Source organism: Cinclus cinclus, chromosome Z (genome assembly GCF_963662255.1).
Source record: "Cinclus cinclus chromosome Z, bCinCin1.1, whole genome shotgun sequence".
Taxonomy (NCBI): domain Eukaryota; kingdom Metazoa; phylum Chordata; class Aves; order Passeriformes; family Cinclidae; genus Cinclus; species Cinclus cinclus.
In genome coordinates, this window is record NC_085084.1 from 37,315,392 (window position 1) to 37,338,413 (window position 23,022).

General features: G+C 37.9%; 1 protein-coding gene across 1 annotated transcript in view; it reads right to left on the minus strand.

Annotated features, from left to right (window-relative positions):
* The window catches only part of DGKQ (diacylglycerol kinase theta), an 81,148-nt gene that overhangs the window by 23,125 nt on the left and 35,001 nt on the right, over positions 1 to 23,022 (minus strand). Inside the window, exons 4-11 of the mRNA XM_062513886.1 lie at positions 19,771 to 19,856; positions 18,927 to 19,052; positions 17,335 to 17,488; positions 12,799 to 12,867; positions 6,681 to 6,781; positions 5,070 to 5,293; positions 4,169 to 4,259; positions 1,147 to 1,201 (exon numbers count right to left, since the gene is read on the minus strand). Of these exons, the coding sequence (XP_062369870.1) occupies positions 1,147 to 1,201; positions 4,169 to 4,259; positions 5,070 to 5,293; positions 6,681 to 6,781; positions 12,799 to 12,867; positions 17,335 to 17,488; positions 18,927 to 19,052; positions 19,771 to 19,856 (906 nt within the window). The remainder of the gene's footprint in view (positions 1 to 1,146; positions 1,202 to 4,168; positions 4,260 to 5,069; positions 5,294 to 6,680; positions 6,782 to 12,798; positions 12,868 to 17,334; positions 17,489 to 18,926; positions 19,053 to 19,770; positions 19,857 to 23,022) is intronic.

The window sequence follows — 23,022 nt, forward strand, 5'->3', positions numbered from 1 at the left end:
CAATTGCACAAAGACAGTAAGAAATAAAATTAGGGAGAAAGTACAGCTCTGCATACAACTAATTTTCTCATAAAGGACCATGTAGACCTGAACTACTTCTTACCCAACAACAAAAAAAAATACGTGCTTGGAACAGTTTGGCCTTTTCCATAGTTCCTAAACACCATCCTCCTTTAAAAAAGGCAAAAACAGCCTGAACCCACTCAAAAGACAAGCAGTACTTTGGTAATAATCTAACAGTTTGATAGAAGATGTTAAAACTATATTTCCTTACAAGTACAATAATAACCAACTTAGGTGTTTTATTAAAATATTAAAACAATTCTAGCAACTTTCAGTGAATGCAAGGCTGCAAATATGCTTTGAAACAGAGCACCAGAAACCAACCAAGGTTATGACATTCACAAAGCTACAATAATCTTATAAAACAGCTCCCCTATAATGCTTTCAAATGAAGCAAAGCATCGAGATAGTGTTTGAACAACAAAGGTATTTATTCAGCTATGGTCAGAGCATTAGACTACTTCAATGTCTTCATTTATTTCTCCATGCAACCTTACAAATACTGAAGCACAAAGGGATGTCAGCTTGGAGAACACCAGCCCAGCCCCTGCAGGATCAGAAAAAACTTGAGCAGTGCTAGGACTGCAGATTTCTGTTCTTCCTAACACACAAATATATTACTTGGAAGGTCTTAGGACACAAAGTTACTCTTTTTCAGGGGCTGTGTCAGGAGGAAAGAAGACAGTGAAAGATATTTGAACTTTAGAATTAACTGTAAATAAATATTAAAGTATTTTAATATTACTCAATATTTTAATTTTATTTTTAATAAATATTAAAATATTAATAAATAACTACAATTAAGACAATTATGTCAGTTAAACACAGCTCCCCAAAACAGGACAAAACTGTCAATACCCACCAGAAACCACAAATGAGTTTTTATGTAATAATGAAGGGAAACCTTATTCCCACAAGACCCACAGGATTGAAAAGAATCAGCACCACTTCTGATTAAGTATTTCAACATTTTTATGAAGTTCCATTTGTGGTTTTTATTATAGAAAATGAACTGTGACTGTTAAAATGGGGAAAAAACCCACAGAGATCTGATGTGTCTTTGGCCAGCGCTCCTTCACTTACCTTGCTTACTGCCCATAAGCACTTCCACCAATTTGAAATTCTGGAGGCACTCCATCTGCCAAAAGATACAACATGTAAATGCAGCCTCCAACCAACAAAATTTTGCCAGATGTTTATGTTATTGTGTGCTATATCCTGTACATATTGTATAACAGAACATGGAAAATTAAACATCTTTTAAAAATTAAATATTTTTAAATCAACCATTATGTTCTGCCTCTAACCTACTCTTTCCAAGACAGGAATAATCTTCATTTTACACACTAATGCCACCATGCTCCTGTGGTCCTAAAAAACACTGGCAATCTCACAGCCACATTGTGAAGGAGCCCCTCTATACAGCACGATTAATCCCATTCCTGCTTCAGCAAGCAGATGAGCAGCTCATCTGGGATATTTCCTGAGTGTCCTACAGGAAGCATGCAGGACTGCTCTTGGAGAAGATGGACTAGGAACCAGCTTGGCAAAAGCAGGCTGACCATTCCCCATCTCCTGGGACACTCCAGGCACTGAAGGCACAAAACCCACTTCACATGTGCCACAATCTCTTCTCCAAGTTACTGCCAGGGACCACTCAAGTCCCTTGCAGCCGCACCAGAAGGGCTGGCACAGCCAAGACCCAAACCATTTACAACAACGTCTGAAATCCTGAATACATGGCACTCAGGAATGATGAAGGGTCTTAAATTTTGGCCTTGAGACTCAAGACACAAATGATCTTGCTTTATGTGTCATGAATGGGGGTGTTAAGAGCCATAACTGCCCACATGTGCTTTGCCTGATACTTGATGAAAGTGACTTGGAGCACAGGTAAATTGTGGATATTAGAAAGAGATTTCCCATATGTACATGTTTATACAGAGAAAGAAGTAGAGCATTAAAAAATTATCACTACTGGAGAAATTGCAATTGAACCAAAGAATTAAGTCTTTTACAATATATAGTTAGCTGCCCAAATACAGAGATGTGAAGACCTTTCTCTAACAGAGTTTCCAACTATACTATTTGACAGTTCTTTTTTTCAGACGAGACAAAACTTCAGACATGGTTGTTCCTATTTTTGTTAAAAGGTCCACAGCCCTTGAGGAAACTGACTGACAACAAATCCTGGAAGTCTCTTGTAGCCAAAACAAGCTGCATGACTTGCACAGCTGGATACACCTAGACAGATCTATGATTACCACTTACTGCAGAGAGCTAGTCACATGCATGTTCCTATGTACCTTGAAAATAACCATACCACCCTGTGAGCATGGCTGCACCCTGGAGCAGTGGAACTCTGCTGATTTGCTGATTTGTGTGCTCACAAGCTCCAGGTGCTGACTAAAACGTGCACACTACAGCTTTGCGTGTCCACACTGGTGAGAGTGGGTCTGCCAATTGCTTGGCATGCTAGCAAAGTCTACTAATGTGTTTCCTGAAAGTCATGCTGTTTTGGCACCAGGCCTAAGAAGGACAACCCTTTTGGCACCAACCCTAAGGCAGATAGAAATGAGATTATTGTCCAAGGAAAGCATGTGCATCTGCAAGATTACAAGATGTATCTAGAATTTTACAGTGATGTGGCAAGCAATGCAGACAGTACAGAATGTAGGTGCTGCTTCAATCTTGAGTCCTTCCTTGCAGCCCTTGGGGGCTATGGAGATGCTGCTTGCCACCATAGGAAGAAAATTTCTTAAGTGCTCTTCAATGTTTTTATAAATTGTTTAGATGAAGAAATCAAATGCACTTTGAGTTTCCTGATAATACTAAGCTCAGAGGAACTGTGGACACTCTCAAAGGTAGGGGACCTTTATGGGGAGATGTGGATGTGCTAGAGAGCTCTGCAATCACCAACCATATGAATTTTTTAGCAAGAGTTACTGCCAGATTCTCAGCCTGGGACAGGGTAATCCTGATAAAAAACACAAACAGGGGATGAGAGCAGCCCTGTGGAAAAAGATCTTGTAGATTGGGTCGATGGCGAGTTGAACATGAGTCAGTGCCCTGGCAGCCAGGAGGGCCACCCGTGTCCTGGGGGGCATCAGGCACAGCATCACAGCTGGGCAAGGGAGGGGATTATCCTGATCTGCTCTGAGTTGGGGCAGCCTCACCTCAAGTGCTGGGGGCAGGTCTGGGTGACCCAGAATAAGATGGATATCAACCCATCTGAATGTGTCCAGAGCAGAGTGACCAAGATGATGAAAAGTCTTGAGGTCAAGACTGGGAAGGACCTCTCTGATGTCACTTGGTTTGTTCACCCTGAAGAAGAGGCAGCTGAGGGGTGACCTCATCATGGTCAACAGCTTCCTTAAGGTGGGCAGCAAAGGGAGAGGTACCAATCTCCTCTCTCTCATGATCAGTGATAGGACCCAAGGAAAAGAGAGTGAAGCTGCATTAAGGGGTGTTCAAAGTAAATGTTAGGAAAAGGTTCTTCACTGAAAGCATGGCTGGTACCTTGAACATGATCCCTAGGAAAGTGTTCATGGCAGCAAGTTTGTGAGAGCTCAAGAAGTGTCTGGACAATGCTGTTAGTCACACACTTCACTTTTAGGTAATCCTGCAAGGAGCAGGAAGTTGGACTCACTGATTTTTATGGGTCCTTTCCAACCTGAGATACTCTGTGATTTTACAATTTCCTTCAAAGTAGCATAAAGAATTAGGAGACAAGCATGATCACCCTAATGGTGATTGTCAATTTCCAAACAAGGTAAAATTAGCTGAGTAGCTACATACATAAGTGTGTTTTAAATATTTCAAGACATAAACAACCAGTAAAAAAAATGCTGCACCCCAATAATCATGGTGCTCATGCACACAAACATGCTTGGCCCAGAAACACTCATGGTATCATCCAGTACAGAGCAACCATGCCTACTTATCCTGAAGATTGAGTTAAGCTTTGAGCAGCATGCCAGTCACAAAAGATCATCTGCCAAATGCTAACAACATTTACAATAAATATGCGCAATCAGGGACTGCAATCTTTCTGAAGAGAAAAATACATACTTCCAGGGTCACTCACAAAGAATCTTTCACTTACCTGCCTTCCAAGTAATGGGAGCACTTCTTTGATCACAGTCTGCACAGTGCTATCCTTATTAACTCGTAGAGAAACATATGCCATTCCCACCCTAAGGAGAAAAATACTTCTTTTAGGATCTATCCTATGTGTACCTTTCTTAACTAAGCACAGAATTTTCTCAAACATATTTGCAGTACTTGAAGAAAGTCACTCACTGAGGCTCATGACAGATGCTGTATCAGCACAACAGAGAAGAAAACACTTTCATCTCAAGGAACTGCTAGTTACAATTGTAGCACTACAGATTAGCTTGTTCCCAATCACAAAGGTAACCTGCAAGTCTTTTATAAAACTTGTCAATGCAGTTGCAACAGCAAAATGAACAAATGGTTAAATTTTATCCCACAGGCATTCAGAAATTAGTAGGTCCAGACGATTTTGTTTCTGCTACTTAATATGCTTAAATTCATACTCAGTGGTAAATTGCGTAGAGGTTTTTTTAATTTTATTTTTTTCCCTCCTCATCTCACATGGGCAGTTGCACTGTAGGTCTTCATACCTCACATTTCTTCGAAAAATCCATCAATTTTTCAAGTGATGTGTATGTCATCATTTGTTTACAAATGTAGTTAAGGTAAGGTTGCATCTTTCTAACCAGACACATGATAACAGAACTGCAAATGTTGCACTGTATGTTCCATGCATGTAAAGAAACCCAAGAGTTTCCAGGCATGGAAACGAATGTTATGCATACTACCCATTCAGAAAAATGAACAGAAGAATCCTGAAATACAGAAAAAGAAACCATACTCTTTGTTACAGCTCTGCAGCTTCAATAACTAATGCAAACAGGGCTAGACTACAGAGGACAAATGTAGCCAAGAAGGATAACCTTGTGATCAAGAAGGAACATACTCACTTTAGCCAGGCAGGATAAATTCTGATCACTTCCTCATCCTTTGGTTTGGCTCTGATGATCCAAGCTTCAGGAACAGATTCTCGGAATACTGAGCCCAAGTTACTGTCCTCTGCAGCATCATTCCTGTTGATAACATCATCAGAGAGCAGCACCTGCTGTGTAAAGGTCTGAAGCTCATATTCCTGCTGGTCATCATTTATGTAGTACGCCCTCAAAGCAGCCTCCTAAACACAGCAAGACAAATTAACATTTACTTGAAAAGATACCATTAATACATATGCAGCCACAGACATTATAAATACCTGATTTATGAAACGAACCTATAATGTATATTTTAACCTCAGAGCAATGGATACATAGCAATGGCCAAAAAGATCAAAAAAAGAGTGAAGTTCTGAAAACAAATTTCAGCAAACATGAAAGAGAACTTGAGATATCAATGCACTTGAAGACAATCCACAGTATTTTTGGCAAGCGATAGCCATTTTAAGACCAAATGTAAAAATTCAGGTCCAATAAATCTACACATGCACATAAAATTGACTCCACAAGGAAAATGGTAAATTACACCTGACTGAACCCAACTCTGCTACTCAGTCTTCTTGCACTAAGGGATGCTAAAAATTAGTGACCTTCCCAGCCACAAAGCTGCCCTGAACCCACACACCTTGCAAGATGCACACAGAAATTTTACATCCATAATGCGCCCATTCCTGCAGCACCTCTGCTAGCACAGATGCTGAAGTCAATACAGCTCACATATAAGAACTTATATTCCTCGTCTCTGCTATTAAAAGCACCAATCTGGTAAAATGTGAATAAAAGGCAAGTAGCACTCCTAAATAAAAGTGTTTTCAGTCCTGTATATACTTTTTCTTAAATTCCTTTGACAGGCAGAAAATTACAAACACTTTGCAAAATTCCTGTTGATTTGGAGCACAGCATCAAGATAAAAATCCTAACCATCTTTAGCTTTTTATTGTCAAAATTCTGATGTAATACATTCTTCAGACTTTGTCAAGTCTGTTATGACTCTGAGACCTCACCACGCACAATTCTATTGCAAACCACCCTATTCCCTCTCCGGGATTTATCTCTCACAGCATGGGGTCTCTGCCTAGCCCAGTAAATAAAGATCTGTAAAGCACATTTGATGTAGTACTAAGTAATTTTTCCATCCCAGATGGAGCACTGGAAAAGCTAGGGAGTGGTCAGTATGTGATCAATGATTGATTGTTTTCACAGCCAAGGGGTGGAGATAACTATAACAAGCTGTAGTGTTCAAAGCTGATTAACTCAAGTGCAATACTGGAGGCTATCCAGGATAAATACCAAACCACTACTACAGAAAAGAAGCAAGATCTAAGGAGCTGGTTATCCTGTACTGCTTGTATCAGTAAAATCAGGCTTCAGAGTAACACCAGGAAGCAGAATATCTGCTTAACACATGATACTGTGGTCGCCATTATGCTACAGATATATAAGCCACCATTTTCTCAGATGCTCTAAAAGAAAAGCACTACTTTCCATTTATAAAACTTAGCTTTTTACTATTTTAATATGAAATTATATGCATCACACTGAAAAATTGACCCTCACTGAGTATCTTACCACAACTTCTTCATTTTTTGCAATCCTTGGAACTGAAATTAGTCGAAATTGATTGCGTTTCACTGCATCGTTCCCATCAAATATCTTCAGTGTTTGTTTACCTGAATTGAAACAATTGTATTTCATTAACACATACCTTGAATCAGAAAGTTACCTGAATAGGAAGAGTATAATATAACTACTAAAAACCTACTGCTTTTAACCCACTGAAATGTTTCTTCATGGGAACATTGCTTGTCATAGGACAAGCTTTGAGGCTGACTATTTTAAGTGTTGTTTTGTTACTGTTCATTTAAAACAAGGGTACATTCAGAGAGGAAAGAGGGAGAACTAATCACAGTTTTATCCTGGCTTTTGATACAACTGTTAGGACCAGACTGTGTATATTAGTGCTTTTTCACCCTCAGAATTCAAGACTGCATTTATTGTTGACAAGTTGAATAACTTGAAGACCAAGACAAAGTGCCACCCCCTTGAGAACAGCTCCCCAAGCACTGCCAATTCTGTGAACGTGCTTCCAAAAAAAGTCTCTAAAATAGCTGGTTAAGTATACAGGTAGTGAGAGGAAAATACAGGGACAACAGAAAAACTAGAAGAAAGAAGGTACAGCAAATGAAGACCTTCAGTCTTTGCTGTGTTTCACTTCACTAAAGCCTTATGAAGTCCATGCTCAAAGTGTTGAGTGCGGATTGTCGCACAGGTGTCTGTGAAAGGGTGAAGAGTGAAGGATTTCAGGTTCACCTTTCACAAAAATGGGCTATGATACAGGTACAGGCTGCTCTGTGATGAAGTCTCTCTCAAGCAACATTTTAAAGTTTTTAATAGCAAAATGCAACCAAGTTCTCATAAAGCAGACAGGTTTTGTGAGGTTTTAGGAACAAGGTAATATTAGCAATGTATACATGTGTCCTTACTGCCTCTGGAAAGAAAACCAAGTTAATCAATCCAGACCAAGAAGGAGATTCCATGAAGACAGACCTTGTGTCCCCTCCTGATCACATCTTTATGAAGACATCTGATGAGCTGCTCAGTTTTGCAGGTTCTTGCAGGTACTCCCCAGAGAGCTGATGCTTTACAGCAGACATAATTATTTCTCAATGAGAGAATATGCCCTTTTTATTGCAGTGTTGGACTGAATGATTAACAAAAGTCACCCATTGTATTAGCACAGTGTTACAGTCTGATCTCACAATAAATCCGTACACTTGCATTCACCATCAAGTAGCACAATCACCAGAAGCTATCACTTGCAATTCTTGAAATGTTAGAAATTAAGCAAAAGCCACATATACCAGGTGTAATTCCCACACAACTGGTTAATTGTGCAGTCTGTTAACACATTGTAAAGGAGATGTGTTACATGCTGGAGCCTATTTCCATGCTTCCCTTACAGCTTGGAAATACTTCGCAGTATAGAATAAAACACCAAGAGCCTTTTGTTTTCAAATAATATCAGTATTTAGGTTCAATGAAACACACTAGCAAATTGCCATTTACCACAGAAGGATTAAAAAGGAGAACTGGAACTGGAGGAAGAAAGCCACTGAACCATCTCTAACTGATGACTGATAAAAAGTAAGCAAGAATCCAGGCAGAAATGTGCATCACTGGCTATCTCAATGCTGAAGTGGTAGACTATGAGGAAAGACTACAGTGTATAAATACTTTGCAAGGACACTTCAGTGTCAGCTTTCTTGAACCACCTGAAACTAAATATGCTGTCTCTAATCCACCTATTTCTGCTTTAGTGTACGTTCTCCAACTTCTATCAAAAGCTGACACCATACAACTAAAGGATTATCTAGTACTTACAGATGAAAACAGTCTTCTAAAAATGAGATTCTAACCCTCAAAGAAGAATCATGATATCTTAATTCTCATTACTTTTATTTCTCCTTATTCTGAGATGTAACTTGGACTTTTTTTCAGTGCAGACTTGTCCAATTCTTAAGGATATTTCATTATCAATTCCACTGGTCATGGCATGAAGTGTGTGCATTACATTCATAAATACCACATTGCATAGCAAAGCAGTCCCCAGTACAGCCTCCCATCCTACTCCAAAGTTATCCTAGTCTCTCCTGGGACAAAGCTAGCTATATTGACTGGTCTAGTGGAAGGTGTCCCTATCCATGTCATGGGGGTAGGGACTAGATGATCTTTAAGGTGCCTTCTAACTCAAACCATTCTATGACTGTATTATGATATTCAAAATCTTACTGAACATGACAAACTGCTGAGTAACCTGGCTTGAGCAGGAGGCTGTTTTAGATAACCTCCATACTGCCTCCAACCTCAGCCACGCTGTGACTCTTAGGAAGGAAGCATGTATGACACAAGCATGCACAAAGGAAAACTGACCGAATACATAAAATCATAGAATTATAAAATAGTTTGGGTTGGAAGTGTCCTTCAAGGATCACAGAGTACAAGAATCCTGACAGAGACATCTTTCACTAGATGAGGTTGTTCAGAGCCACACCCAAGCTGGTATGACATGTTGTGACCTTTCAATTCTTTTTGTTGATATGAAAAGTAGTATCGCCACGGATTTTCATTTTTCCAATCACAGTGGAAAAATGATAAAAAGATAAAAAAATTACATTTTTATCATAGTGGTTGTGTCTGTTGATAATTTCCTTTAAACCATAATCTAAGGAAGATATAAGTATCATCAACTCTTACTTCTAAAGTACCCTTGAAACTCAAAAACCATTGCATTGAGGCCATAGCACACATCAGAAAGTGACCTACTCCTTTAAATTCTGCTGGATCTATGCCAGAAGGATTGGAATTATTTTAGTCACAGATTTCTGTCAGAGTGATCTCCATAGTGACTACAGAATAGACAAATGTTAACCAAAAGACACACTGTGTCCTGGGTGCCTTTCTTTAGCACTAACACAACTTGAGAAAACAAGTGAACACTGGTTTCTGACAGCACAGCTGATGCTCTGAGTATGAACTTTCATAACACTATCAAAATCTCTGCTGTTTTCTCTAGCAATCCAGAAAGTAGACAACCATCTGAGAATAAAAACATTCATCCAAGGTCTAGTACTTGTTTTCATTTGAAGTGCCTTTGTAGGCACTTTGCTCTAATGAGATACTAGCTGGCCTAAGAGAATCCCTAGCAATTGTAACTGGAGAATTTTTTATGAGCTCTCCATATCTTAAGAACAGTCAAAGAACAGTTGGACGCACTCTCAAAATAAACTGGTTTACAAGAACAAGTTTAGATCTACAGACCACTAGTAATGCTCAAGCATATTTCTTAGCTAAATAAACATAATGCTGCTAATCTGGGATCAATCACACAAAAAACCTCCTCAACTTTATCAGTGAAAAATCATATTTAACTTTGTCACTGTCCTCCTCACAGGGGACACTTCTAATGCAACCCATTGAAAAGTGGCTTGCTTGCACATGAGCTTGTGGAAGCACATTAACAAAAGAACAAACAGCTACATACTGCAATTAGTAATGCAGAAATCTGAGTGAAGAGCACATCCAACACATGCAAATTAAGGGCTGTCTTATGGCAGTCTGATTTGTCTAACTAGCTTTGGCAAGAAGCACAACTATAACCACTTCTGAAATTAGGTAAAGGTCTTCCTTCCACCTGTTCCAAGTTTTTCAATATTAGAAAGTGATCCAGAGGCAGAAGTGAAGTCTACATACCCCGACTTAGTATATGTATATATGCATATGTATATATGTATATATATATATATATATATATATATATATATATATATATATATATATATATATATATATACAACCCCTTGCTAATATGCCACAGATGCACTTATCAAATTGTGGTATTTAAAGGAGTTACTGCCTGTTTTGTAATACTGGCATCTCACTGCTAAGTGTCTCCTACCTTTTGCTATTGGGTCAGAGTACATAGTATCAGGACTTTCTCCCAAAAAACATATTACTTTTTTTTCTTACCATGGGATACCAAACTGAAAATAATCTGCTTACCCTTTCCAAGGGGAAAGTAACTACAAAAGGTTAACTCCAGGCATAATTTACTTAAGTGTGGAATTTGATTTCAGAGTCTAAAATACCAAGTTTTCCCAGGAAAAGGATAAAACGGCATTGGATGATTCCAAAGTTCATGCTCCCTTTGACTTCCAAACCCCCACAGGCAGGACATGGCTTCTGAAAAGACTTACATGTGGCTTGTGACTGAAATAGGAAAATGATGTGGTCCTGAATAATTTTGTCACTTAAGAAACTAGAGGCCTATGCTGAGTGTGACATGGTGAAAATTGCTCTTAAAAGACTAAACTAGAACCATAGCTTACCAAGAATGACTTTTTCCCAAACAAGTTGTGTTATTTACATGCTTTATGCTCTCCTTCTCTACTGCTATTTCATATTACAACAGTGGGGACTATCAAATTTTGGTTTATTTCAGTATTAGGATTCATAACTTACAACATGGCATTTATGTTTGAGAACTATGTATTTTTTCTTTTACAGCCCTTGAATAGAGCATTTTAGAATCCCAGATTCCTTCCTCCCACCCTTCCTTTCCTTCCTTCTTTGTTTCTCTAGCTCTTTCTCTTCCAGGAGAGCCATTTACAGGTGTGTGCCTTCTCTGAACTTGCTTTCTTCAGCAGCTTAAACTCCCCTAGTTTCAATTTTGTAGCACGAATCTGTGTTAACAGCTGTCCTCCCATTCTGGTAGCCACTTCCTAACCCTTCTTCTCTTAGTTTTTAGAGCCTCTCCAAGCATCTGCCAAGGAACGTGTGATATGTTTATTTATCTGTAAGCAGTTACAGAAGAACACAAAGGCCCTTTTTATGAGAGCTTAAAGTTTTCTTAAGTATGTTTAGGGGAAAAAATCCCTCTCCATATGCTGTCCTTGCTTCTTCTGGAAAACAGTTTACACCACTGTTCTTTTTAAAACACAAATAATGATACTTTACATGACCCTTGAACAAATGACATGCTATTGTATCCTCGACTGAATTTTCATATATTTTTCTTCTTTTGGGAAGGCTAAATTAAAGCTGAACTAGTATGCACTAATGCTTTCAATTAATCCAGTCGAAATATCTGGATACATAATTGGCTCTTTTTGACAGTCATAAGGGAAATAGGCTTAATTGTTGAAATGTAGAACTCCTCACACTCAACCACTTAAGTCACTTAAAATACTGGAAAAAGTGAAAGTTTTATAGACAAACTGCAGTTAGAGCATCTTCCCATAGTAAGGAAGTATGGCAGTGGATCATAACTTAAGGAACATTTAGAAACTAAGAAAGTAAAACAAGAGGATGTTTGAGATCTCTTCTATAACTGATTTAACCACTTATTGAACTGAATTTCTAAAAATTCAGTTTTTAAAAATTCAAGCATTTTAAGAATTCAAGCATTTGCACAATTAGCCTCTTAACTTTGCAAGAACTTCAGGATTTTTTAAAAAAATAGTGTTTGAAATTATTTGAATTGTCCTTTTTTACAACAATCCATGCAGCTACTTTAGGTAGCATGTACCATGTTGTTCTATTTAGTAATATGGATATAGCAGTGGGAAGCTCTTAAACTGCAGTTTTACCTCATCTTTTAAAAAGCAAGAATTTGATTGTTACTAACCCCAGAAAACTCCACATGCTTAAAAATTTAAGTGCATAAAAAGCAGCCAGTCTAGCTCAGTCCTGCTTACTGCAACATGCCCAAGCCAAAAAAAAAATAAAAATCACCCAATGTCCTCAGCAAAATTTGGATCCAGTGAACTTAGAAGCAAAAGGGTCTGAAAAGACATGGCTGTCTTCCTTTTAAATTTGTTGCTTATCTATGGATTAGTAACACCATGTTTTCTTTCTTCAATTACCAAGTTGAGAGAAATGACCTATTTGTTAAGGTAATGAACAGACTGCCACTTTTGTCAACCTACCAACAGAAAATACCGAGAAGGTATTTGTAACACCCTGGACAAATGTGTTGAACCAAAAGTCTGGACCTGAAATTAAAACCTAACATTGGAAAAACAACCATTTGATAATTTGTCAAAAGGCAACACAAATTAAGATTATACAAAGATTATTATATGAATCAAGAAATGGGTCACTACTCATCCCTTACTAAACTTTTGCTTACTTGAATCGGTTGAAATTTGGATATCTTTTGTTGATCCTTGTGTTGAGCCATCAACATCATCATCTTCATCTGTAATAGCAGAGACATTTTAATAAAGGATTTTTGTTAATTTGAATGGAAGGAAGAAGGTGTTTGTCATTGAAGAACAGTTCCCATCAAACAAGCTAACACAAAAGGAAAAGCACACTTCCTTTTTCTATCTATTTTATGATAATAGGTCATAGCTTTTAAACAGCATTAAAAAATCAAATCTGCATTGTCATCTAGCTACAGTGAAGGCATACATGAGATCCTTATAGTATTAGCTCTAATATTGCAACTACAGCATTTCATTCTTTTCTGAAGCATGATGCTTGACTGTCACTGAAGTATAGATGGTTTCTGTTAAGTTTTAAATTATCAAATCAATCCAGCCTTCTGTGCAGGAATAATGGTGTTATAGCAGTAATTTCCACAACTGAAAAACACAGGTATTGACACCTAAAGAGAAAGAAATTGCTGCTGTCCTCTAAAGCTAGGAGCTAACATGTCAGAAAATAATGCACCCTTGTAAAACCATACACAAAATATTTTAAAAATATTAAAATAAATGCTGTGAACATTTGGCATTTGCTTCTGTGAAGAACATCCTCACAGTGTTCTCATTCCTGACACTCAGGGCCATATAAGACCAGTGCAAATCCAAACATGATCAATTTTCCTTCTCTGAGGGTAGCAGTATAGTGCAATGCAAGTGCTCATTAAACAATGGTATTCACACACACACCCACGGAAAATTCCAGTCAGTCTTGACTGGGAAGCAGGCAAAGCTCCCAAAAGACATAAGCCAGGAAACATTGCTGTAAAAACTATGCTTTACAGCTGAAGGAGGAAGCAAGAAATCAAAGCCCAAAACAGGAAAGAAAATATAAAATAAGACAAGTAAAGGCAGATCTTCAGCACAAAAGAAAAAAAAAAAAAAAAAAAAAACAAAAACAAAAAAAACCCAAACAAACTGGGGAAGTCAAAATCCTAAAGCAGGAGAACCTTCCAAGAAGCAGAATCAGAGCATGTCAAGAAAGGTACTAAGCAGTAGTCCTAAACTTGACACCAGGTAACTCACTGAATATTTGGGTAATGCTTCAAGTGTCTACAAGAAAGACCAATAATAACACTTCTGAGTTGTGGTTTTTAAAAAATGAAAAGTGTTGAGATATTCTCCCTGTTATAGCTAACAGACAAACAGATCAAGTTTCAAACTGGAGAGAAATTTAGATAGTATGGTCTTGAAAGACCCTGAAATAAGAGAGAGTTGAATGATTTCTTGAATTTCACTCCAGACAAGTTAAAAAAAAAATAGTAGTAAATATAACAACAGGAGAGGATTGGTGCTGATTGCTCCCAAACCTCTTCTTTCTCAGTTTAGATGGGAAGAAGCTCACTTTTTATTACACTTTTTCCTTCAGTCTGAATAGTAGGGAAATCTACACCACCAGCATCTTGAAACTATTCCAGCGAAGTTTAATGACTTCTTTGAAACTTATTGTGGCAGGAGTCATTTGCAGGAAGGGGCTCCACAATGCTCTACCATTGCATCTCCTGGTAGCTCAAGAGTTTAAAAGAAGCCTCTTTCAGCACAGAGATGTTTGCTGAATGTTGGTGATGAAGCTTAGCATTCACACAGTGGCAAAAGCTACTTTGGACAAATGGTTCCCAGTATATCAGTGATGATGGCTGTGCTTATTCACTGCATGGGACAAGTCATCTGACACTTCCCAACCACCAGCCTGGGAGGAGCTATGCCTGCAGCAGTCAACTCATCCAGGCAACTGCCAACACTTCTTTGGTACCTCAGATTGGTCTTTTCACAATCTTTGTCAGCTGTGGCAACAGAGGAGTCCCCTCTGTGCATGCCACACAGGGGAACTTCTTAATGAGCCTGCCATCACAGAGTGCTAATTACCCTCCAACAAATTAGTTCCTTACTCCCCTAAAACATTCCTCACATGTACATAATCTTAAACAAGATCTGCCATCCAGAGCCTTTCCCTGGAAAAGCAGCAGGAACTCCTGGGGTGGCTGTCCTGAGCTGCTTCTTTGTCAGAGGAGCATCAAATACATCCTAAGAGAGTATCAGGGAGCTGCTGAATTCATGACATATCTGGTAACTTTCAGCACATGCCAGGAGCTGCTGGGGTTTTGTTAGAAAATGAAGGTCTGTTCTGTGAACAAGGGTAACAAGAAGAACTAAAAGGCTACAGCACTGAGTTTCCTCGACACAGGATGATGTGAGAATTAGTTCAAGACAATTCTTGGCTCTGCCTTTGAGGAAGAATTTGGGCAAAGAAAAAGAGCATATAGCAATAGTGTCTGGTGCTTTTGGCAGTGACCTGCAGACACCTGATCTGCAGATGACAGAATGGCAAACATCTAGCAACAGCTCTCGAAGCAAGGCTCCACGGGATGTGGATGGTATAAAAGGAGTCACATGTGGAGACAACAGACTAGTATCTAGTAGGTGCTAAACCAAGGCACTAAAAAGCACTGCCAGCTATGGAAACACAGAACAAAACACTTTATTTACAAAGGAGTGCAAGGCAGGTGCTGAACCACAAATATTACTCACCATGCCTTGTGTTGAGCCACAGCTGTGGCTCACTGATCATGAAAAAAAAAGGTAAGATGTTAATTGCTGAGGCAGTTGCCAAATTCACAGGTATGCAACAGATCTACAGCATGAGGAAAGGGGAGCAGCCCCATGGCTTGGCCCCTTCTCCCCTGGGTATCAGCAGTCCCTCCATCCTGGGAGGCTGCTGCCCATTGGATTATGAGGATCTGAGCCCAAGGGGCAGAAATTCTCATAGAACAGAGAAAAGAGAACTTGTGTTAGAAATGAGATTTTTTAGGGTGTTGCTATACTATACCTCTGTGACACAGGCTAAGAACTATAAAAATGCATTCTGTCTTTCCAAACAAGGTGAGTTTTACTCAATTTGACTTCCATCCCCCACTCCCCCACTTCATATCACAGTAAAACACTAGAAATGGTCCAAATTAAGTTAGTGAATATTTCTCCATCCATATTTCTCCACCCGCTTCTGACCACAAGCTAATGGCTGCATTCTCTCAATTCAAAGCATCAGACAAACTTTTCCCTTAAAGAAGTGCAAAAAAACCCATTCTAACTATAAAAAATCTTGACTATGCATAGCATGAACTAACACACTTAGCAGGTAGCATAAGTCCTGAAATAGAAAACCTTTTCTTCAATCTGTTAAAATATTGAAGGGACAGAGTAGAAGGCGCAGCTAAAACCTTGGATTCCTTCACTTAAGGTGCTCCATGCTCAATTTTTATTAAGAACTGATTTAGAAATTTAAAAAAAAAAGTTAAAATCTGAACACACCACTGTTGAAGAGAGAAACTTAGTTAACATCAGAAGAGTCAAACCAAAGACTCTAATTTAAAGGTTTGTAATTAACTTCTCTTAGTTATAACAACACAACTTTATCTTCACTTAAACCTTTGGGACACTTGTGAAATACCTAACAATAGACCTGAATCAAAGTTCACAGTGAGTCTTACAGCAAAATCAAGATCATCTAGAATTCTCTTTATTTTCGTTACTTCTTATGTTGGAAGCATTAGGAACGCCATGATTTTCAAGTGGGTGCTATACTACATCTTTGACTAGCAAGTAAATTCATTACAAATGAAAAACATGCACTGAAAAAAAACCCAAACCACAAAAGCAACCTAACAGCTCCTCTCTGCTTTTGACAGGTCACTGGAATGTGTCTGGGTTACATAAACCTTGGGTCATGCAGTTCATGAAGTAGCAGGACTTTTGGCACAGGTGCTGCAAACAGAGTCCAGGGGTCTTGCTCAGGATCTGCTCTGCTCACCAAAACCAAACCTGAGTTCAGAGCAGAAAGTTCAAGAGCAATCTGCCAGACTGAGAAAAGAGCAATTGCAAATATTTAACTTTCATGAGCTGTGTTTTGCCTACCTTTTATTTCCTTTCCTATGCCATTCAAGCACCAAAAGAAAGGTTTTACAGGTGCATAAAAATCAAAATATAAATTAAAAGATACTTCAGTGTACGTCAGGCTTAAAAAGAATTCTTGTTCTTAAAGAACTGTTAAATAAACATTCACTCTAGATGGCAGCAGAACATTACCCTGCCTAGACACATGGTATTGCTTCAGCACAGAAATCTTAAAAGGACAGATGCTTAATCCAAGAGACAAATAAAAGTATCTGAACACATAATATAAGAAGTGTTTCCAGCAATGATAGCACTAAAACCACAAATATTCTCATTTTCATGTTTTTTGTTTCAAGAATAATTCACAAATTGCCCTGCATAAGTAAACAGAAGTTTCCGCATTTTGCACAGAGTCCATTGAAAAAATCTCTAACCTGTTCCAGAAATGGCACGAAGTTATAGTACTGCCAAAAAAGCCAGTAAAAATGAGCAATAATACACTTAATTGAATTATGACACGGCATTAAATACACTTATCAATTACTTGCATTCAACTTTAAAACTTTTACCTGATTCGGTTTGCAAATTTTCTGATATTCGAAAACAATGCAATTTGCTGAAGTTGCGAGAAAACAGTTGAACACAATTTGGAGGAAGAATCATATTCCTTAATCTTCCAAAGGTACATTCTGGTGTGACAATTACATAGCAAGCAGCATGAGCCTATAAACAACAACATCAGTTAAGAACTTGTGATACACATGGCAAATAAATTTATTTAAAACAAACTATGACTGAAATTGTATAACTCAGTTTAGGGGTTATATAGGCCTTTTGTAAATCACCTTAATTAAATGAATGGCCCATCTTTCACCCTAGATTTATTTGTTCAATTAAGGTTTTACCAACAATGGCGAGTCTTAATATGTCAAGAAACTTCCAAGGGTCACAAACCTGTTCTACTAAGAATGGTTTTTATACAGCTACACAGAGAAGTTTAAAGTTTTGGTCTCAAACTTTGATCTTCTACTCTATGTGGATATTTACTGGGGGAAATGGAAAAGGTGTACAGGTTATACTGAATAGCTTGAAAAGAGCAGTATCCTAGTACACAGCTGTACCCATTTGCAGATTCCGAGGTAAGACCATTTTCTGTTTTATTCCAAAGGGTGACTGGATAGTTTCTGCCTTTACACTGTTGCAAACCTCTGCCATTATTGAATACACATGCCTTTGCAAGTATGGCCACATAGCATGTTACATTTCTTAGACTGTTCCCAAAGACAGTCCCTCCCACCTCAGAAATTATGTCTCAGATTAAAATAAAAACCCCACAATACTAAAAAAAGACAACTAAAACCTTTGAAATCATACCTGAAATACTGAATAACCCCTAGAGTTTTATTTTAAATCATTACTACATGAATTCCATTTAAATAATGGAGTACCTCATCTAGCCTTAAGCAGCAAATTAATGATTTTTTACTTATACCTTTTAGTTCCCACCTCATCTGGTGCTACTTTCACTTCCATCATATTTTAATATGAGGTGGCATTAAGTGGATGGACTAATTGTTATCTGCACTGCACACTGTTTATCAGTGTGTGAAAAGCTGTGGTTTCCAAAAGAATTATTGAAAGGCACCATCAGCTTGTACAGGAAATAGACATGTGTCATGTGAATGGAAAAACACAGAAACTGGTATTGACAGCTTTAAAAAACCCCAACCACACAGGTTAAGACCTATTCTATACTGAAATCAGAGTAAATATATTAAAACAGTAAGTCCTTAAGCTTGCAGAATTCATGATTTGAAAGCAATTATTATTTAACACAGAAAGTGACTGCAGGCTTCTAACCGCAGATCTGTAATGATTAGGCCATGTTAAATTCCATTGGATTTACGTGGAGTTTCACTGTGACTTTGAGAGTTAATCATTAAAATGACTATGAGGAGGATTTAAAAAATCAGATTTCCCATCTAACACATAAATATATATACATATATGTGTATAGATTAAGTATATTAATAAAGTGTATACAAAATATATATTTATACAGTGTGCAAATTAATTATGCTTATATCAAGTGTTCAAACAAGCACATGCCCATATATATGTGGTTCCCACAAACACATGTAGCAGCAGCAGCACAACATACCAGGATGCCGCACCATTCACATCTCATGCCAGAGAGCACCTCAGAAGACCCACAGGTTTTTTTGCAAAACTCGCAACGAGCGCTTGAAGAAAGGTTTCCCTCCCTCCAGTGATGGTGGTAAGTATCCTGAGGGAACACATCACGACTTAGCATTGCATAAATCAGATACAGACACATTTTCAACACAACTTTAAAATCAGTAATTCTAACAGCTCTGAGGAAATAGCAACAGAGACTAAGGCACTAAGTTTTTCTCAAGATAAGTATGAATCTTTAACAATCTTACATTTCACTAAAAGAAGTTCCATCAAATTATCAAAAAAAAATCACAGTGTTTTTCCTTCACAGTTCACTAAAAATAATTATTTTTAAAAGCCATCCTACAATATCAGTATTCTCTATCTACTGTACTATAAGAAGATAAGAAAATAGGCAGTCTTGCCTTACTCAGACTGCAGGAAGCATGAGGATAAGAGAATATTTGCCAGGGATGCAATGAGCTCACCATACAGAAAAAAAAAGAAAAAAAAAATAAAAGTTCCACAACAGCTTTTGCAAAGCAAACTTTTATTTGAGATGCTTGATTATTTTTTTTTAATTTGGAGGTTGCACACATTTCATAGACTTTTCAGCAGGAGTTCAAAAAAGCATTGTGAATATATCAGCATTTAAGTCCATCTCACTCATTGTAGTATACACTGAAGTCACATATATTCTTTGCCTGCCAATAAGCAACAAAAGTTCTTTGATAACTGGCAGCCTGTGAAACTAAACACCAAGACTGCTCCTTCTCTAGACCAAAAAATGCATGAGCACCTTCCCCTGCAGAGGCATCTGCACTTACATGGTCCAGGTGCCCATCCTGGTGACACTGCCGGCAGTCGCTGCAAGCAAACAGGATACAGTCTGTGTGCACATGTAGCTCACAAACTAAAAGAACAAAAACAAGAAAACTTCTTTAGGCTGGAAACCCCAGGGTTTTTCTGCATCTCCTTTCTCCCTCCCTTCAGTACTTCTCCATTACCTTTTTCACACCATACTTTATCTCCTTCATGCATTTTACATTCAGCAAAGGTAGACAACAAAGGAGTTTACCAGCATTGTTTTGTGTGTTCCTCCACTTCCTCTGTGTTAAAAAGATGAAGCAAATATAAAGGAAAGGCTGAGCTAATTTTGCTCATAAGCAGCACTTGTCATATTTCCTCCAATTAGAGCAAGTTAAATGTGTACAGCAGATTGGCTTCGTCTCGCAGTTTCACAGGAACTGCTGCCTACTCCAACATACCTGTGCCTGAAGGCCACTTTGATTCAATCAACATATATATTTAGTAAATCACTATTTCATGGTCCAAAAAAAAAGGAAATAATTTTTCAGAGCACACTCCTAAGTAAGGTTAACATTCCAAAATATTGTAGGTACTGTAGGTGTAAGAAGTTTTAATGAACTCTGAAGTTTAGGCAAATTTTGGTTTTAAAATACCTTCATTATTTAAAAACTGACTTGAAATACCAGATGTGAAAGAAAAGAATCTACAGTTTTGCCACAAAGGATGAGTTACAAAAAAAACCCCCAAGACAATTACTGATAGATGTCAATATCTAGCTTCATCATTTCAAGAGTTAGGAGGGTTCTCTGTGGGCCTCAGAAACAGAGAGATGGATGAAAAAGATCTTCCTGCAGCTGCTTTGTAAATACTTGCATTGCTCTCGGAAGGCATCTGACTTTTCATCAAGAAAATGAAAGCAAGAGACAAGCATCAGATTTTTCAAATGCTTTTTCAGTTCTGGTCAAACAGGTTATTTCTCCAAGCATATCACAAAAATATGAGAACTGCAACCTGAAGATTGGAAGGTAGCAACTGCACACATTCGTACATTATCTGCATGTGTCTTGAAAACAATATTATTAATTTACATAGAGAATAATACCCAATTTGAAATCTCTTTGGACTCTTCCAGAGCAGAATTAACATTGTGTAATTCTAACTCCACAGAAGACGTAATCTACCATCACACCGAAGCAAAGACTCATGACTAAGTCAAACCACAATCACAGCTCCCCACGCACAGTGTCTTCACTGCACTCAAGAACTTCTCTCTGAGCTGAAGGGGGCACAGTCCCTCCTCCACTCACATTTCTCCCTCTTCATAGATGTAACAGGAATATTTTACAGTTTTGCGAGTTCAACTACACCAGGCAAACTAGATGATTTGAATCACACTCTCACTAACATTAAAAGTGTCTACAGATGAAGTTACAGCTTCAAGGAATTTACAAAAGCATTGGGGGTTTTATTACTAATTCTACCAATACAGGCATACAGTGCCCATGTTCTTTGTAAGAACACAGAGCACTTGGTTTAATTCACATCTGCTGCTACTAGCACCAACCCTAGCCCAAAATTGTTAAGAAATATGTTCACATAAATGGCAGGAGTGTCATAGGAGTTAATCTCTTAAGATGACTATCCTGGTGTAGGAAAGAGGATGTTTTTGAATGTAAAGATCAAATTAAGAGGTCCTACAAAAAGAAATTTCATCTTTATCAGCCATTCCATAATCTGCATAATTCTTTAACTCATAACAGAATGATGATCTTCTGTTCAAGCTATTTATGGAAGTTCCTTATGATTGCCAAAAAACCCAAACTGATTAATTTCAGATACATGAACTTGAGAGAAGAGCCTTTAAAATGATAACTGCCTCCTTCTCCAGTAAATCTGCTGCTCCTGGTCAATACTTAAGAAGAAACTTCTGTAAAGAATTCAGCACCAAAAAAAGTTTAGATTACCCTATTTTTTAAAAAAATATTTATTTATTTATTTTATTTTCTGTCCCTTCTTCTTGGAAATAAAAGGAAGAACAATTCTCACCATTATGAGTCCGTGTTCATCTGACACCAGTGAAATGTGGTAGCAAAAAATAGCTATTCAAAGCAATCAGAAACTATCAGCAGAATTTGTAGTAAATCTATTGTAATTTCTACCAATGAAATGTATGTATTTATTTCACCATGGATTAGTACATATGCATGCTCATTTGTGAGAATTGGTTCCCTACTGTGCATCCACAATATTTATGCAGGTGAAACCTTTCATTTCCTTTCAAGAAAGTTTATTCTATTTTAAGATATAAACAGTGAAAAACAGCAATTAAAATTATTTTACAAGTACATTTAATGATGTCTATAATTTGTTCAGAAAAGGTAATTTCATCTTAACCCTCTTTTATCTTAATTGTGGTAAAGAGTCTAGGAAAAGTTCTTAATTTTAGTATCAGACATGAACATAATAAAAAAGACTAGATATGTAGTATTAAGGTGAGTCATTAGAAATAGTCGCCCCTCCCTCCCCCCCCAAAAAAAGAAGAAGAAAGTTCAGTATCTCCATTTGGATTTAGAAGTTCTGCAGCCTAAAACACTACACTTCTAAAACAATTTCCACAGGCATTTCTGAAGAGTAAAGGAAGAATCTTGTGCATTTTATGAAGTTCAGCTGCCCTTTTTAAGATACATTTTAAAAAAATAGCAGAGAAACAAATTGTAGACTTACTGTCTTCAGGAAACACAAAATAGTAATACTGTCAAATCCATGTGAGGAAAACAATTCAGAACCTTCAATGAACCATACAGAAAATTCTGTGCATCTGTAATACCTAACTAGAACATGTGATTTCATGTGTTTCATGTTTACAAACACTTAAAGAGAAACATCTGAAAAAACTATTCCTTTGCACTTGTGCACTGGTTTTGGCTGGGGTAGAGTGAATTTTCTTCACAGTGGCTAGAATGGGGCTGTGTTTTGGGATTGTGCTGCACACAGGGTTGATAATATAGAGATGTTTTAGTTATTCTTGAGCAGGGCTTACACAGAGCCAAGGCCTTTTCTGCTTTTTGTACTGCCACACTGGGAAGGAAGTTAGAGGTACATGGGAGGTTGAACTGGCCAAAGGGATATTCCAGACCATCTGACATGCTGCTCAGTATTTCAAGCTGGGCACAAGAAGGAGGAAGGATGTTTGGAGTGATGGCATTTGTCTTCTCAAGTCACTGTGAGGCTTGAGGGGTCCCTGATGTCCTGGAGATGTGAAACACCTG